General features: G+C 52.6%; 1 protein-coding gene across 1 annotated transcript in view; it reads right to left on the bottom strand.

Annotated features, from left to right (window-relative positions):
- LMX1B (LIM homeobox transcription factor 1 beta) overlaps window positions 1-13,805 on the bottom strand; it is a 104,007-nt gene extending 90,202 nt beyond the window's left edge. Inside the window, exons 1-2 of the mRNA XM_075112089.1 lie at window positions 13,286-13,805; window positions 12,786-12,972 (exon numbers count right to left, since the gene is read on the bottom strand). Of these exons, the coding sequence (XP_074968190.1) occupies window positions 12,786-12,972; window positions 13,286-13,424 (326 nt within the window). The 5' untranslated portion in view covers window positions 13,425-13,805. The remainder of the gene's footprint in view (window positions 1-12,785; window positions 12,973-13,285) is intronic.
- Window positions 13,806-15,847: the final 2,042 nt, after the last annotated feature.

Genomic DNA, 15,847 nt, shown 5'->3' with positions numbered 1-15,847 from the left:
ATAAAATTAATGCAGGCGCCATCAAGGCTAATTTATTCCACACCCACAAAACCATGCTGGGGAACTGGCCCAGGCATGGGTAGCGAGGCCGAGGCAGCATGACTCTAAGGACGAAGCTAGTAGGAGCTACACACCCCCAGAGCACTGCCTGCTCCCTCCGGCTCGGGACACCCAGCCAGGAGCTCAGGGACCCCGCAAAGGCCACGCGTGCCCCCGCACCCCCCGGCGCAGGACATGATGGAAAGCTGCTGCTGAAATGCCAACTCTGCCTGCTCCGTGCAGGGCTGTGACAGCCAGGAGCAACCAGGGTGCAGTGGCTGCAGTGGGGGATCCCCCCAGCAGCGGGATTCTGCCTGTTCCTCCATTAACGAAGTAGCTGTCGGTTGTAACGCTTTCTACTCCCATCAGCTGAATCACTTTTTTGTTGCAGCTCCAACCACCAAGCCTGGCAGGTTCAAACCAACGATACCAAGTAGAGACAGTATCACTGCAACATTTCGCATGCCATTTATTCCCTCAAATAGTTTTACTCCATTTGTACTTTTGCAACATTTCATATATTGCTGTTAACAGTAACCTGTTTTTTGTACAAGTTCTCCCATTGCCGTGTCCCATCTGTAACAAACCAGAGCGTTGCTTTTCTTTTTACACACACACACACCGAAGGCATGCAGGACACCAGTATCTGCTGCGAGCATCGGTGCTCATGCAAATGCCGCAATGAGCACAAACAGCGCGTGGCTACAGCACTGTCGCTGTCACCCATTCGCGGCTCGCACAGGGAAGATGTGCGGACAGCTTCCTTGCAGCTTGGGATGACGTTGGTAAATGAAGTAATGAAGTAAATAATTTGTCGTGTGTGTGTGTAAGTAAATAGAAGTGAGAAAGTATCCAGCTACTGCAAAGCTTCAGCATGTTTGGCCGACAAGAAAGGGAATCATTAGAAGAGCAGCATCACCCCCGGGGGCAAAGCGATGCCCAGAACACAGGAGCTTTTCTTCCCCAGACCTCAGGGAGAATCAGGCTATGAAACCCAGGCTGGTGCTGCTGGTACTGCCTCCCCCAGCCCTGGGCGGGCAGAAGCACCAGCCCTGCAGCAAGGCTTCCCAGCCAGCTCTCGGCACCGGTGGGCCACGGCTGGGCTCCTCCGATGGCAGGGCAGACCCTCGCCAAGCTGGAGCCTGCGGGCACGTGGCAGCATCTGCCTGACGGTGGGCAGCACGACGCGAGCCTCCAGCAGACGCACACGCCTGCGCGCAGCGAGAGCAGAGCAGGTGCTGCCACCTGTGCTCCCACCCTCTCCTTTCCGCAGCGGAGAGCTGGAAAAGGGCGCTACGGCAGTGGCAGAGCCAAGAGCTGCCACCTCGCCGCCGGGGCCGGGACCCTGTCAGGCGGACGGGCTGCACCGGGCGTTGAACCTGAGCTCCACAGGCGCACGCAGCATCACTCCAGTCCTCTCACCGCAGCGTGCTGGGGACGTCTGACAGCAGCTGCCCCTGAGCCCCGCCAGTGCGCGGTGGTATCGCGTTCCCCGCTGCCCGCCGCCACAGGGTCTGCACCCTCACCTGCAGGGCGGACAGCAATCCTGGAGCCTCTGCACTTATCCCTTCTCAGGTGCAAATGCAAATCCTGCTGGCAGGATAGCCTGGGGGGGCTTCCTCTGTACGGCTTCGGTCCCCCGAATTTCACTGAGCCTTCCTTCATCACCTCTGCCACTGTTACGAAGTAGAGATGCTGAGTCTGTGTGATTGTTTGCACGAAATAAAAACCAGACTGACACGCAGTAAAATTAATATCAATAGAACTGCTTCAGAAAATGTTTTCTCTTAATATTTCAAGAGAGCTGCACACAATATGCAAAACTCGATCACTAGGGCTTAGGGCAGACTGGCGCTGCGCTGACCTCTGCAGAGAGGTAGGTCTTGCTCACTGTCCCTTTCTTTCTCTCTCTTCCCTCTTCCCTTCTCACTCTGGACTGTAATTATTAATGATCAGAAGGTGACTGGGAAGCGCTCAAAATACAATATTTGCATTTCCCCAGTGCAGCCATAAGCCAAGTGGCTTGCAGAGGACCACAGAGCCACCAGTGGGGTGAGGAGCACATGCTTGGCTCTGTCAGCATGCTTAGTGAAGGGATTTCTAAAGCCTCACTGCTGGTACTAACATTCATAGGGGGCCCCACCACACTTTCCTCATCAACCCTAGTGTGAGTGGGAGCTGACCCACAGGGTTACGCTGCACATGTGAAACTTTCCTTGCCATCAGAAGAAGCCCATGCCAAGATCCAACTGAGAAGACAGCTCAAAATGTTAAACTGTGACTTCTCTTTAGGGTGGGTTTTGCCTGTGAAGAGCCCCATCCCCAAAAACTTCCGTGAGTGGCTCCACTGAGTTCTCTCTAGACACTTGCTGTCAGGTAAGTAAACTGACCTTGCATGACACTGCAAGCCAGTGCATGCCAGGGCAATTGGCTTCTATGGCATTACTCATGGGAGCCCTGGGAGCGGGGATTTGCCGGCTCAGGCCCCCGACGGGGCCCACGAACTGGCAGCGTCAGCCCCTCCACGCAGGCAGCGCTCCCGGCGCTGGTGACTGCTGCAGGAGGAATGTGTTGCCAACCTCCGCGAGCACTCGCAGCCCGCTGCACGCATCAGTAATCTGAAGATTGCTCTCTAAAATTATAACAGTTAGGTACTGACTCAAGCCTGCATGTACATACAAACCTTCATGGAGTGGATACTCGGTCTGCAAACCACGCTTACTAATGGCGGGGGGGGGATGAGGAGGGAGGATCAGCCCTTCCTCTCCTGGAAGTCAGAAACACAAACCTCTCGATGCGCAGGCAGACCCACCCGAACAGGTAAGCCGTGTGATCCCATCCCAGTCACGCAGGGAAGCCCAGCTGACCGGCCACACGCCAGCTCCTGCTCACACACCGCAGCCGGGAAGAGCCGGCCCGGGGCTTTTGACCCGCGTGAGCTCACGAGCAGCGCCCGCAGAGCTCCAACGTCCTGAACGCGCCATTTGACTCACAGGGAGGATGGAGCAGGTAACCTAGATCCCCAGCTGCTGGAAGAGGTAACCGAGGTGGAAACGGGGCTGTGTGCCCGGCCAGCTCCAGCAGACCCTCGCTCCCCCCTGCTCATCACCTCCGGCAGCTCCCTGCAGCACCGGGTACCTCTCCCGTGGCCCTGACCATCTGAAAAGCTCACGGCGAGGCTGACGAGCTGGGCAGACCGGCCTGCCCCCGGCCAAGACCTACCTCAGAACCGAGGACACAGCACCACCACAGTAAATAGCTGAAGAGCCACTGCACTAGAGATGGCTTAGCACAGATCATCAACTACAAAGAAATGTCTGCAGAAGATCCTGAATATTTATGAATAGCGCTGGGGCCACCAGCCTGCCACGTACAGCTGGACCTTGTACCAAAGCTTCCCCCTAACCAAAGGTAGCTCACCTCTTCTGCGGTCATTTCAGTGTTTTGGTTTGCATTTTTTGTCTTAGTTTCATGATTTACTACAGCGCTTTATTGTGATCTACTAATAAATCTCTTTGCACAATACAGAATTAAATACTTACTTCACATGCATTATCAAAAGAAACCTCAGCAAGCACACCCGCATCCTCCCCGCCATAAAACTGGATTAAAGTTGTGACATAAGAGAGAAAATGGGAAACCAGAGAAGCTGCTTGAATGGCTCTATCAGGTGACAAAATGCTTGCTGTAGGCAAGCTGATTATGTCAAAGGATAGGATCCCACCGGCTGAGAACAACTGTTCTGTGGAGTGGATGTTAATGAGAACTGTAACCTTTCCCACTGATGAGTTTTGGCAGGTATCGTGCTGCAGCCCAAGGGCCCCGTCCCGCGGAGCTCCCAGTGACCCCAGCTCCAGCTGCGGCAGGCAGCGGTGCCCAGCGCTCGGCCGAGCCCCAGCTCCGGGGAGCAAACGCCATCCCCAGTCACACCGTCCACGTCCACGGTCTGGAACAAACGTGCTTTCGCACTGACACGCGAGGAATGCGCCAGTGCTCAGTTTGGGAGGAGAAACTACTGTAAGAAGCAACGATGTTTCTGTCAGTCAGAACGACGAGTAACCACTGGCTGTAATCAGAAATGCTGTAATACAATATTAATAATTTCTTCTGCAAATTCAAATTTGCTCGCTTCCTATCACAATAATAACCTATAATAAAAGTAATAACTGCAAAAAATATTACTGGTGTAGACTACCGTTCTTTTTTAGGTTTGTTTTTTGTAATCAGTGAATGGTGATGCAGGTTACACGAAGGAGCAAACGCATGAAAGTAAACTTCCTAACAGCTACCAGGAGGATTTGGGCCTCAGCATGTGCACATAAATTCCATTAGCTCTTACTGGGAGAGTGCACATGCACTCTTGTACATTATAAATAAGACACTGATTGCAGTAAAATCAGGAGCCAAATTCTATCCTTTGATGAGCGAGGGTGGCTCTCATTGAAGTCAATGGGAATTGCATGTTCACAAGTTCATGTCAACATTTGCAAAGGAAAATTTTGTGCATATTAAAAAAAAAAATATTGCGTTTTGGAAGCCAAGCAAATGACCTCCACGACAAGTGTTCCCTGTAGATGTATCAGCTTGTTACAGGAGCACCACAGCATAAACCCTTATAAAGTTCCCAAGAAATACGTCGTTCCTTGTTTATGTCGATATTAAGGGCATTTAATCCAATTGTGCCGTAGCAGTTCTGCTGTACCTACAAAGAAGATCGCTGTAAAATTTCAAAACCAACAAAATAACAAACTGGAATTAATCATATTAATGATTCCTTTACGGTAACACAACCTCGCAACTGTCTACTTGTTCAGTTGCCCACAGGCAAATAGTTTTTGAACGGTGAGTAAAATGCCCCAGCTCTGTATGAGCATCGCGATGAGAAGCGCGCAGGTGGGTTTAGCTGGGCTGCCAGGTTTCCATCGCGGCCGCAAAAGCTGCTGTAGCAGATCCCGGGTCCCTCTGGTAATACTGATCTGAACGTTTTACCTTCTCGAGACAGCGGATGCTTAATGTTGCATGCAAGATTCTTCATTTTAAGGGTTTTCCTTCTACATAATCTGCATTAAAACTGCATAATATACTGCACATGGTGCTTCCCACTTATAAGGTATATTTAGCGTCCAATAAGGGGCAACAGCAACACACGCATTCTGTGTATGTGTTGGTCATATAAAAGGAGAAAATATTTGTTACCAGTGATTTGTTTGGTAACAACCAGAGCCTATTTTGCAAAATGGCTGTTCTGAGAAGAGCCTGCCCAGGCCCGGGGAACAGAAGTCCCTGTCCACCCCTCTCACCGCAGTAACTCACCCTCGCTGTTCGCAGCACCCGCTGAGCACGGCTCTGCTCCCGGGGACTGCATTAGTCACAGCGACTGGACAAGTTTGCCAAGGTATGTTCAAAGCAACTGCAGACATACCAAAAAGTAAAACAAGAGTAAGACACTATTTCATCTGAGGAATATCAGTCTAGCTGAAGCAAGTCCAGGAACGTAAAGTAAGGTCAGCATTAAAAAAAAAACAACAAAAAAAGAAAAAAACAGTCAAACTTCTGCTTCAATGTTATGGTGCATTTAAAGAGACATCTAGAAACAGTGAATAATTTGCCTGAGCAAGGCATGCAAGATTTAGATCTATGTTAGCATGCACGTTACAAACACCACAGAGCATTACCTTTAAAACTAAAAGTCAGCTCATTTTACCTTACAAGTATTGTCATTTTTTTCTCTCTGACGGTCTCTATTCTTAAACTCAGAACTCTAGCTTTACTTTCAACAACTATTTTAAATTATATATGAAATTGTTCACTTTTGGTTTTTTACCTAGTTACTAATGGAGAAAAGTGGTGTCTCCTTCCCTAACTGTACCAGTGCTGTTAAAGCTCCCACTGCTGCAGAATAACCTTATCTCCCTGTTACATTTTTAAAAATTTCTTAACTCAGAAAACACCTCTGCTTCCTAAAAAGAAAAATTCTAATGCTTTTTTATCAAACAAAAATCAGTTTTAATACATAGCTTTAGATGTAGCACAGCAGAGTTACATAGCCTGCAAGGTGTATATTCGATAATCTTTCCCTGCCCACTTGATATATTTATTCCAATTCACTTAAAGGAAATTTCTGCTCGTAACTGCACCCATCTAGACCCGAAGTAACTCCTCTAATTTCATTATTTGGCTGCTAGAGACTCAGCTGTCAAGGTTCACGTCACATTGTTACTTATAACTAACCTTATTCTTTGTTTCAGAACAAATGTGGAGTTTTTATATTTTGTAACGAACAAGAAGCTGTCATTTCATTATGAGTCAATCTTTGCCTCGTGAGTAATGCAATCATCGCCAAATCATGCCAAAAAACCCTTTCTGCCACACTAAACCATCCAAGAGCTATACCCGGTTTGTTTACCTTTACTGGAGGTTACTGGACCATTCACTTCGCAGTTTTATTTGTTTACTTGCTTGTTTTCTTACCTCACTTAAGCAGTGACATGACATATCATGCGGGCAAAAAAACTGTAGGCAAAGAGAAGCATTTATGCCTGTTTTTTTCTGCAAGTACGTCGCTTGACCTAGCACACCCTCCACAGAGGATACTGTAACGGTCATTTTCCACCTCGCAGGGGCTTAAAATCCACAGCCTTTTTGTGAATCTGCATTTTATGCAACTCCTAACATGGTCCAAGCCAGCCCAAGCAGTAGAAAATCCCTCTCTGATATTATCACGAAATATTACTATTGTATTTACACACCACATTCTTCCAGAACCGCCACAAGAACCGACCAGCACGAGGAGAGGTGTGCAAGCCAGGCAGACGTAAAACGCACTTGCCTGCTCTTAGCCTAGCCATGATAAGAAACATGACGTGTTTTGCTAACCCCTCGCTTTCCCCCCAGATCACCCCACCGAGCACGTCAGCAGGCGCCCGCGTGCGGGGCGGGGGGCGCCCGCGCGTGTCTGTGCGCCCACGCGCGCACCCCCCTCGCTCCCCGGCGCGGGGCAGCCGCGCGGTGGCTTCCAGCCTGCGTTTCCGCACGTCCAGGGAGGCCCCGTCCGCTTCTCTCGTGCACGGAAACCTCCCACTGACTTGCACACCGAGCATGTAGGGAGCTCGAGCTCTCCTCCAGTAATTGCCTGTATCTGCTGCGCTCTTCGTTCCAGGAGAAGGAGATACGAAATCAAATGAAATCACTTCCCATTACAGCAAGAAGTAGCGGATTTAGTACAAATTTAAATTTTGTCTGGAATGAAAAATAAAAATTACAGCTGTGTTATGAAAAGCTTACTCCTTTTCCTCCTGAATATTTCTTCCCAACTATCTGACTGAATTAAGCAGCCTCTAGTTATTACTAAACATGCGCCCACCCTTCAAGCTCACCAGAGTATTAAGCATTTTAAGATGTAGCACGCTTTATAGGCTGCCCCACAACGGAGGCAAGCCAGAGGGGTATGCATTTACAACTGAAATAAGGAGAGACATTATAATCCAGCTATTTTATCACGACAGACGATTGATAGTTGAAAAGGTGTGACGCATGCCTTCGAACCGGTTCAGTAGTTTAGGCCAAAAAATAATAGTCATGATTTCTAAACAGAATCCAAAATGTTCCCATTTGTTACATATTTCAGTGAAGAAACTTTTGCAGTGTATTTCATATTTATTGGTTATTTTTTTCTCAGGTTAGTAGTTAAGCATTATAAATTATCCTCTTATTAATCTAACTGCATATCGCCTACGTTGCAGAAAGATCCTCCCTATCATTTTCTACCATGGATTGGTGCAAATTACGTATTACCATTGCAATTATTTTGTCCAATAAGGTTACCGTGATTGCAGCAGAAAACCATAAATGTCTCCCCAAATTCTCAAAACACGTTCCGTTCCAGATCCCCGCGAGCATTCACTCCGCCTGACTCCTGACGAGCTCAGGGCTCGTGGCTGGCCCCGCCGGCCAGTGCTGTTCCAGCGCCGGTGCCATTATCTGCCCCGCAGCCTCCCCACGCGCTGCAGAGATGAATTCCTGCTGACACAGGGGGGACCTGCGGGGGCTCTGCCCGATCGCGGCTACTCTGCTGACGTCATCGGCAGAAATAACAGCTACATTTCCTCAACGGTCCCGCTTTTGGAATGGTTTCGAGGCGCTACGCAAGCCTGATCGTACAGAGAATTTTTAATTGGGCTGATGTGTCTGATAGCGCGGGGCCGGCTGGATTTTCAGCAAAAATGCCAGAGTATTTCAGCGACTTTTAAAAGCATTTTTAGTGGATGACATAACTTTAATTATTGCTCCATGTCCTGGGCATGTGCTTAGGCTACTCCTCGTCTCTAAGTTTGAGTCAGTTTTTATGCTGTTTCCTAATGACACACGCACACGGACCAGCGCCAGTCTGACACGAGAGGGAACCGACACGGAGGGGGACACCACTGCCCTACGCAATTCTGCCGAGTTCAGATGACGAACGGTCGCTCTGACGAGCGTAACGACACGGCTGGTGCTCCTCGGTTAAAAAAAAAAAAACAAAAAAGGTAGAACTGAGAAGAAATAAAACCTTCCTGTTAGCAAATAGTTATTACCCATTCTGCATGTAGCAGAATCTGGGAGCTCAAGTCACCTCTTGTACCACGGATCCTGCCTACATTCCACAGCCTGTGCTCACGACAGACAGAGGCTCACGCTCTCTGGAAGGAAAACAACATTCACAAAAATAAGAGACATTTACTAATAGGAAGCTTTTGTCTTATTTCAAATATAAAACGCAACCGAACTGGGAAACATCAGCCTCAGTGTTACACTCGTGAAAAAATTCCCAGAATCTGGAGAGGGTAACATTTCCCTGCAGCAACGAGCCTTTGCAGCGTTTTCTTTCCTTCCTGCGAGGTACACGCTGCTCCGAGCTGATTGTACACAAAAAATAAGCCCAGTCGCTGACAAGAAAGGACTCAGAGATGAAGAACAGTATAGAGACATACCAGAAATATACAGTAAGTCTTTTTTAATAGCATCCAATAGTGATGCTAAAACAATGCCTGCCATGTCTTGAAGAATCTAACAAAAATCTAAATATTTCTCTTTCCCAGCCCAAGCAAAACTTTGAATGCATTAATGAAAAATTGTGAAATAGCAACTGTGATTGTTGGCTATCCTATCCCTTGCACAAATGGCCTCTTTTACAGCCCTTATTTCCAAAGCTAGAACAGGAATATGGATCTTTCTAGAAATCATATGCATTTCTTACATATGAAATATGTAACCTGAAACGGTTATTTTCCATAGCATATCTATTTTTAATATCAGCAATAACTAGGGCAAATCATTACGTAACGCTGAGCAGCGAGATAAAAACAAACCAGAAAAGCACAATCACAAAAAAATTAAAATATACAAATGGGAAAGAAATGTAATATTTGTAAGTATTAATGTTTTATAGCAGGAAGCACTGTTATGAGTGGTACAATAAATAAATTCATTTAAGCAATGAACCGGAATATAACTACCGCAAACCCCCTGTTTTTGAAAAATACTCATTCTGAAGGTTTCAGTTTGTCAGAAAGAGAACTTCTTTTAAAGAAAAAAAAGTGTGTAAATGTAAGGTTCCAAATGTGCAACAATCCTGCAATTTGGCACAGCTCTCATTAAAATCAAAGAGATTCTGTTTGACTTGGGCTTGCAAGAGGCAGCCTCCCTGGTGCCATCGTACTGCTCTGGGGTTTTTTCCCCCTTAAAAGCCTTGTGATCAAATGTACCTGTGACCCTTAAAAATCATAGATTTTAGCAAAATAAGTACTTCGCATTAAATCAAAAGATCAGGATGTACTCGTGCAAAAGAATTTGTTGACTCCCTTGTACAGAAAGGTTCTAAAATACATGCATAGCTTGTCCCACTGGTCCCACGGATGCACCGATGATATTTTTATGATAAATTACACTTATCAGGCACCTATGACTACTTCAAACTGTGCTTGGGCCACTCTAATCCATCTCCCCCAGGATTTATTCTAACATTCCAAGCACAGGGGTAGCTTCAAACAGCCAACATTTTTATTTAAAAAAAAAAAAAAGAAAAAAGAAAAAAGAAAAAAGAAAAATGTTTTCACCCTTCCCCCTAACGTGAAATGCCCCCATCCAAGGATGGGCAGTAATCATTCCTGACCCAGTGAAAGGTTTAAGGTCTGATATCTGACCCATCAGAAGCTTGCTTTCATTAGAAAGACGAGACACCAGTTTTCCAAAGATATACACACAGCACTTGATTATAGTCCTGGGAGTTCTGGAGAAATCTGACCTTTAAATTACATTACTATGTACAGAAAAATCTATTTAAAACAAATTTCAGTAACTAAGATATTTAAGTAATCTTTATTCTCCCTGTTGTGGCTTTTTTTTCCCAGAGATCTGTAAATAGGACTCAGGATAACAAAAAGCCTCTGATTTTACTGATGCCAGTCTTCCTCTGTGCCGATACCACTCCATCTCGCTCCTCCGAAGCGCGCTCACGTAGCGTACAGGCATTTCACATCCCGGTACGTTACAGCGCAGATGACGGCTGTAGCAGCACGCGGGAGATGACTCGCACGACTTGCTCGTGGCTTCACTCCTCCCTCCATGCTCCTACTGATAATACTGATCATCTGCATTGCACAGCCCATGAGCACTGCCTGCATGTATGAACAACTATTTTTATCCTTCAGCTATCATAAAAGAATATTTCTCCGAGTCTAAAAGGCAGCAGACAGGGAGAGCACACAAACACCGTCAGTGTAGTTTCACATGTTTGCTCTTTCGGGCTAATAAAATTTCAGAGAAAACAAATTTTGATTTACCGTGTCTCCCCTCCCTTCTCCACGAGCTGCTGCTGCTGTCAGTCCTTGGGGGCACACACAGCAGGTTACCATGTCATGTCACACTAGGTGCTGGGATTCAACAAAGGCTAACATGTTGATATCTTTTTATTGCTCGTCAGCCTGGTTACCCCATTTCCCCCCTATACAATTGGACACCTTTGATAATACGGAAAGTTCTGAAGCGGTGACATTTCTATTTCCAGTCAAAAAAGTATTTTTGTTTTCACAAAGCGATAGCCTACGATCTCGCCTTTTAAGTCTCAAAGCACAAACCTTTATTTTACAGAAACTAAAGATGGGACTCGGAGGGTACATTTGTGTTAACCGAGATAAATATTTACACTGCCAGATAATGCTTTTTCCTTGGGCAGCCTAAAGACTATTCTGAATTCCTTCCTAATTAACAAAAGTATCCACGGCAGTGCTACCTGCAGAGGCAGGAGTTTCACCGACCTGCAACTATGGCTACCACGAGGCGTTTTATTTTGTGCGGAACTAAAAGGCAAAGTCCGTGGACGTGCTCCCCACACAGGGGTATGAGAAAATACAGATAATGCCGGAGCCCCGGCCCCTGCGAGGGCAGGATTGCGGCGGCCCAGCAGAGGCAAGCTCCAGGTTATTTTCACGTGAAGTGCCCCGGGCCTGCGGAAGGCTCCCTGGCAGCCCGCTGGTGAGGGCTGCGGTGTGAAATAACGCGTTTTGTTGTAATTCCTAAACAGGGGGACATTTATCTGGGCCATTTATACAAGAGTTATAACCCCAACAATATTTATACTCAGCATGTCATGTTAGCATTTACTACCAGTTTCCATGGAGATGGATTTTCATGCTGTAGCTATGAAATGCACATTGTTGCCACTAAGCCACTTCAGGCCTTTCTGGAAGCCTGCTGAATGCCTGACAAAAGTTGATGCAAACCAATAGTTGTTGTTCTTTGTTTGTTGCCAGACTTCTAGCAGAGCCATATTATGTCCTAGTGATTGAAGTGCCCATGTTCGCCCCCCTCCCGGCACAAAAAGGATCCTCAATTTCGGTGACAAGCATGAAGTGGGCTTCTGCAGGGGCGGACAACCCCGGCGCGGGCTGGGGCTCTGTCTCCGCGCAGGGACGCGGCGCGGCAGGGGGCCGCCTCCCGACAAAGCCTGACATTTGGGGATAAAGCCGAACTAAAATAAAGCGCGGGCGGGCAGCGCCCGGCCCGGGAGGGACGGAGCCAGCGTCGGGCTCCTCCCGCCGCGGCTCCGGTCCCCGCGGCTCTGCCGCGCCCGCCCGCGCACCCTCCGCGCCCGACGGCGGCTCGGCGGGGCGGCGGCGGCCCCGCGCTCGGGCCCGCGGCAGCGCACCGACGGCCCCGCCGAGCCCCCGCCGCCGGGCCGCCCCGCTCCGCCGGCGGGTCAGCGCCCGGGGCCGGCCGCGGGCCGCTCCCCGAGGCTCCCGGCGCGGCTGCGGGGCTGCGGGCAGCGGCGGCGGGCAGGGGCTTGCCGCGGGCAGAAGGGCCCCGCGGGGCGGCGACGGCCGCGGCGGGCCGCGTCGAGGCGAAACGGGCCGACCGGCCGCCGCCCCCCTCCGACGGCGCCGCGGGGTCCCGGTCGGCGGCGGGTGCGGGCGCTGCGGGGCCCGGGGGGGGCAGCTCCCTGCCTGGGACGGGCGCCACGGCTCACGGTTCCTCCGGTCTCGCCCGCTGCCGCCCGGCGCCGGGGTCCCCGCTCGCCGGGGCCGCCACCCGCGCAGCCGCCGGCCCCGGCGCGGTGTCTCCCCGCTCCGCCGGGCTCGGGGCGGCGGCCCGCTCGGAAACACGCTCCGAGCCCGCAGCGCGCCGCCGGGCCGGGCCGGGCCGCCCCGCCCGGGCTTCCCCGCCGGCGGCGGCACCGCGCCGGGCCCCGCCGAGCCCCGCCGCGCTCTTACTGTTGGTAGTCCTGCTTGCAGTAGAGCTTTCGGTCCCGGAAGTAGCAGCTGGTGGTGAGGGCTTGCTGACACGCCGCGCACTGCAGGCACTCCTCATGCCAGGAGGACTCGTTCACCCGCATCAGAAACCGGTCCGAGATGGGCCGCTGGCAGCCCTCGCAGACGGCCTGGTGCTGGCAGTCCGACCCTGCGAACGGCACACAGCGGCGTGAAGAGCCTGTCCCGGCCCCGCTCCCCCGCCCCGAGCCCGGCCCCGCGCCCCCGGCCCCGCAGCCCGGCCGACCCCGCCGCTCGGCGGCACCGAGCCGGACGGCCGCCGCCGAGCCCGCGCCCCGCAAACGTCGGTGGGAGAGATCGGCGCCCGCCGGCACCCGGGGCGAGGCGGCCGCAGCCCGCAGCAGCCCGGCCGGGCCCCGCCGCAGCCCGCAGCAGCCCCGCCGGGCCCCGAGCGCAGCGCGGGGGTCGCTTTTGGCGCAGCCGAGAAGCGAGCGGCAACTCACCCAGCAGCACTCCTAACGTGGCCGGACCCGAGCGCAGAGGGTGGTCTTCCATTTTAATACCGTCCAGCATCTTTGAGCAGTCCGACTGGCCCCGCGTAAAGCACCTTTCCAAGGACTCGGGACCTGTTGCGATGTCCATGGGGCGGGCGGCGGCGCTGCCCGGCGCTCCGGGCCGGCGGGGGAGAGGCGCTGCCGGGCGGCGGGGCCGGCTCAGCCCCGCGTCTGGCCGAGCTCGGGGACACTCTGCGGCCGGGAGGAGGGAGTCGCTTTTATTTTTATCTGGGAGACATGAGGAGCGTTTCCTGCCCGGGCTTCCAGAGACGGGGGGCAGAGGGAAGAGCCGCCGGCGCCGCTGCCCATGAGGGCAGCCCGCGCTACACGGGCGCGCACATGCCGCGCACACGGCGCAGGGCGGCCCGCGGTGTCACCTGCTCGCCGGTGCCCCACGCCCTCGGCGGAGGGCCCTCCCGGGGCCGGGCCGGGCGGAGCGGCGCGGCGGGGCCGGGCGGGGCGGCGGGGCTTCCCCGGCGCTCCGCAGCCCATGTGCCATGCGGCGTCCCGAGGAGCCGCGCCGTTTAGAGCAGGGGCCGCGGCGGAGGAACACACCCCCCGGCGCCTCACCCCTCCTCAAACTTGCTGACATTTGAACTCCATTGGTGCGCGCCGTATCGCTGCGCCGCGGTGATCCGTCTCCTCGACGTCAAATAGTGCCCTGGCCCCGCCGGGCCCCCGCGGCCCCCGAAGCGCGGCGGCGCCCGGGGCGCGGGGCGGGCGGGCTCCGCGCACCCAGGGGCGGCCGAGCGGCAGCGCGGGCGCGGGCAGCGCGGGCCCGGGGCGCGCCCCCGTGGGCCGGGGCCGGGGCTGGGGGCGGAGGGGAGAGCGAGCGAGCGCGGCCGCCGATGATCGCGGCGGAGCGGGGCCCCGGCCGTGCCGCTCCCCGGTCCCCGCTGCCGGTCCCCGCTCCCGGCTCCGCTCCGGCCCGACGGCGGCTCCTGGCTCCTGCCCTGCCCGGGGTAGGTAGCAGCGCGCGTCCCCCGCCCGGCGCGGGCAGGTGGCGGCGGCACCGTCCCTCGGGGGCTGCCGACGCCGGCGGGGACGCGGGTCCGTCCCGCGGGCGGCGGCGGCGCGGCCGGCCACGGCAGGGACGCGGGACGGGGCGCGGGGACCGCGCCGCCACCGCCCGCCCTTCGCGGCGGGGCGGCCCCGCACCGTCGCGGCGGGGCTGCCCGCGGGAGGGCCCGGCGGCGGAGACGGCCCCGGGGGAGCGGCCCCGAGGGATCGGCGGCGCCCCCCACCCGCCGAAGCCCGGATCGAGCCGCGGCCCGAGGGCTGCGGGACCCTCCCGCGGCGGCGGCCCCGCTCCCTGACGGGGGCTCCCGGGAGCGCCGCAGGCTCCGGGCACGAGGCGCACCGGGCTCGGCCGGGGGGCGCCGGGCGTGCGCCTGCACTCGCGGCGCGGGCAGAGGGAGCCGGGCCGGCCGCGCTGCGCGCTTGCGTTCCCTCTTCGGAAGCAAAGCAAACGAGAGGAGCGGTACTCGCCATCTCCCCGTGCTGGGGGCAGCGCGCCCCAAAGCCCGCGTCTCGGGCTTTCCTTTCGCTTTTGTTTTTTTGCCAATACCGTTAAGAAAATCTAAATCCGAGGAAATAAAAATCCGGAAAGGATTCCGTGCAGAGTTTCTTAATGTGACCCGTGATATGGTGTGACCCTGCCGAATGAAGGGAGTTTGTTTTGTAACGCTCCCAAAATATTGATATTTAATAAGCAGGACAAGTGTTAACTTAAATTACTTAATGCTTCTTTTTCTGGGTCTTAAATTAAAGCCTTATTTTTGTGGAGTTTTCGTACAGCAACATCGCTGAAAGAAATTCGTCATTATGTTTTTAGTTAAATGTTTTGGAAAGGGTTTTCGGGAATAGAGCTTGTTTGGTTTTTGTTCTGGACAGTACAAATCTGAAAACCTTTGTAGCTAATGCTGAAAAAATAATATATGATTATTTAATCCTTAGATCAAGATAAAAGCTGCTTAGATTTCAGAGTTCAATCAGTGGAGAAAGAGCTTCTCGTTTACATTAATTTTTTATGTTCCCTTTCTATTTTCGCGTGACGATTCAGTGTTCTCCATCACGCAGGGCTTCCATCAAATTATCTCCTACAATTGTGAGGAAAATTAGAGCCCCTCTTTCCGCGGTAGTTTTCGTAACTTCTCATTAAAAAAGAAAAGGGGAAGAAAAAAAAAAAAGCCTCTCTGTGCGGCGGGACAGTTGAGCGCGGAGTGGGAACCCTCACAAATGCGCACCCGCAGCAATAATTTCATCTTTGTTCGTGGGCTTTTACTCACAAATATCACACCAAAGATTTGTTGCTTCTTGCCTCGTGTGTGTACGAACACTGCACCGGGTAATTGTTATCCCTGCCTCTTACCTCGAGAACAATTCGATGAGGTGTTAGATTCGGTTTATGTAGTGCTTTTAACGAAAAACAAAATACAATTAAAACACCCACGCGCAAAACCATCGCAGAAATAAAACCAAACCAAGACTAACGCAACCCCACCTCCCCGT

This window comes from Phalacrocorax aristotelis, chromosome 17 (genome assembly GCF_949628215.1).
Source record: "Phalacrocorax aristotelis chromosome 17, bGulAri2.1, whole genome shotgun sequence".
In the NCBI taxonomy this organism is placed as follows: domain Eukaryota; kingdom Metazoa; phylum Chordata; class Aves; order Suliformes; family Phalacrocoracidae; genus Phalacrocorax; species Phalacrocorax aristotelis.
This window is presented reverse-complemented; position numbering and strand designations above follow the sequence as displayed.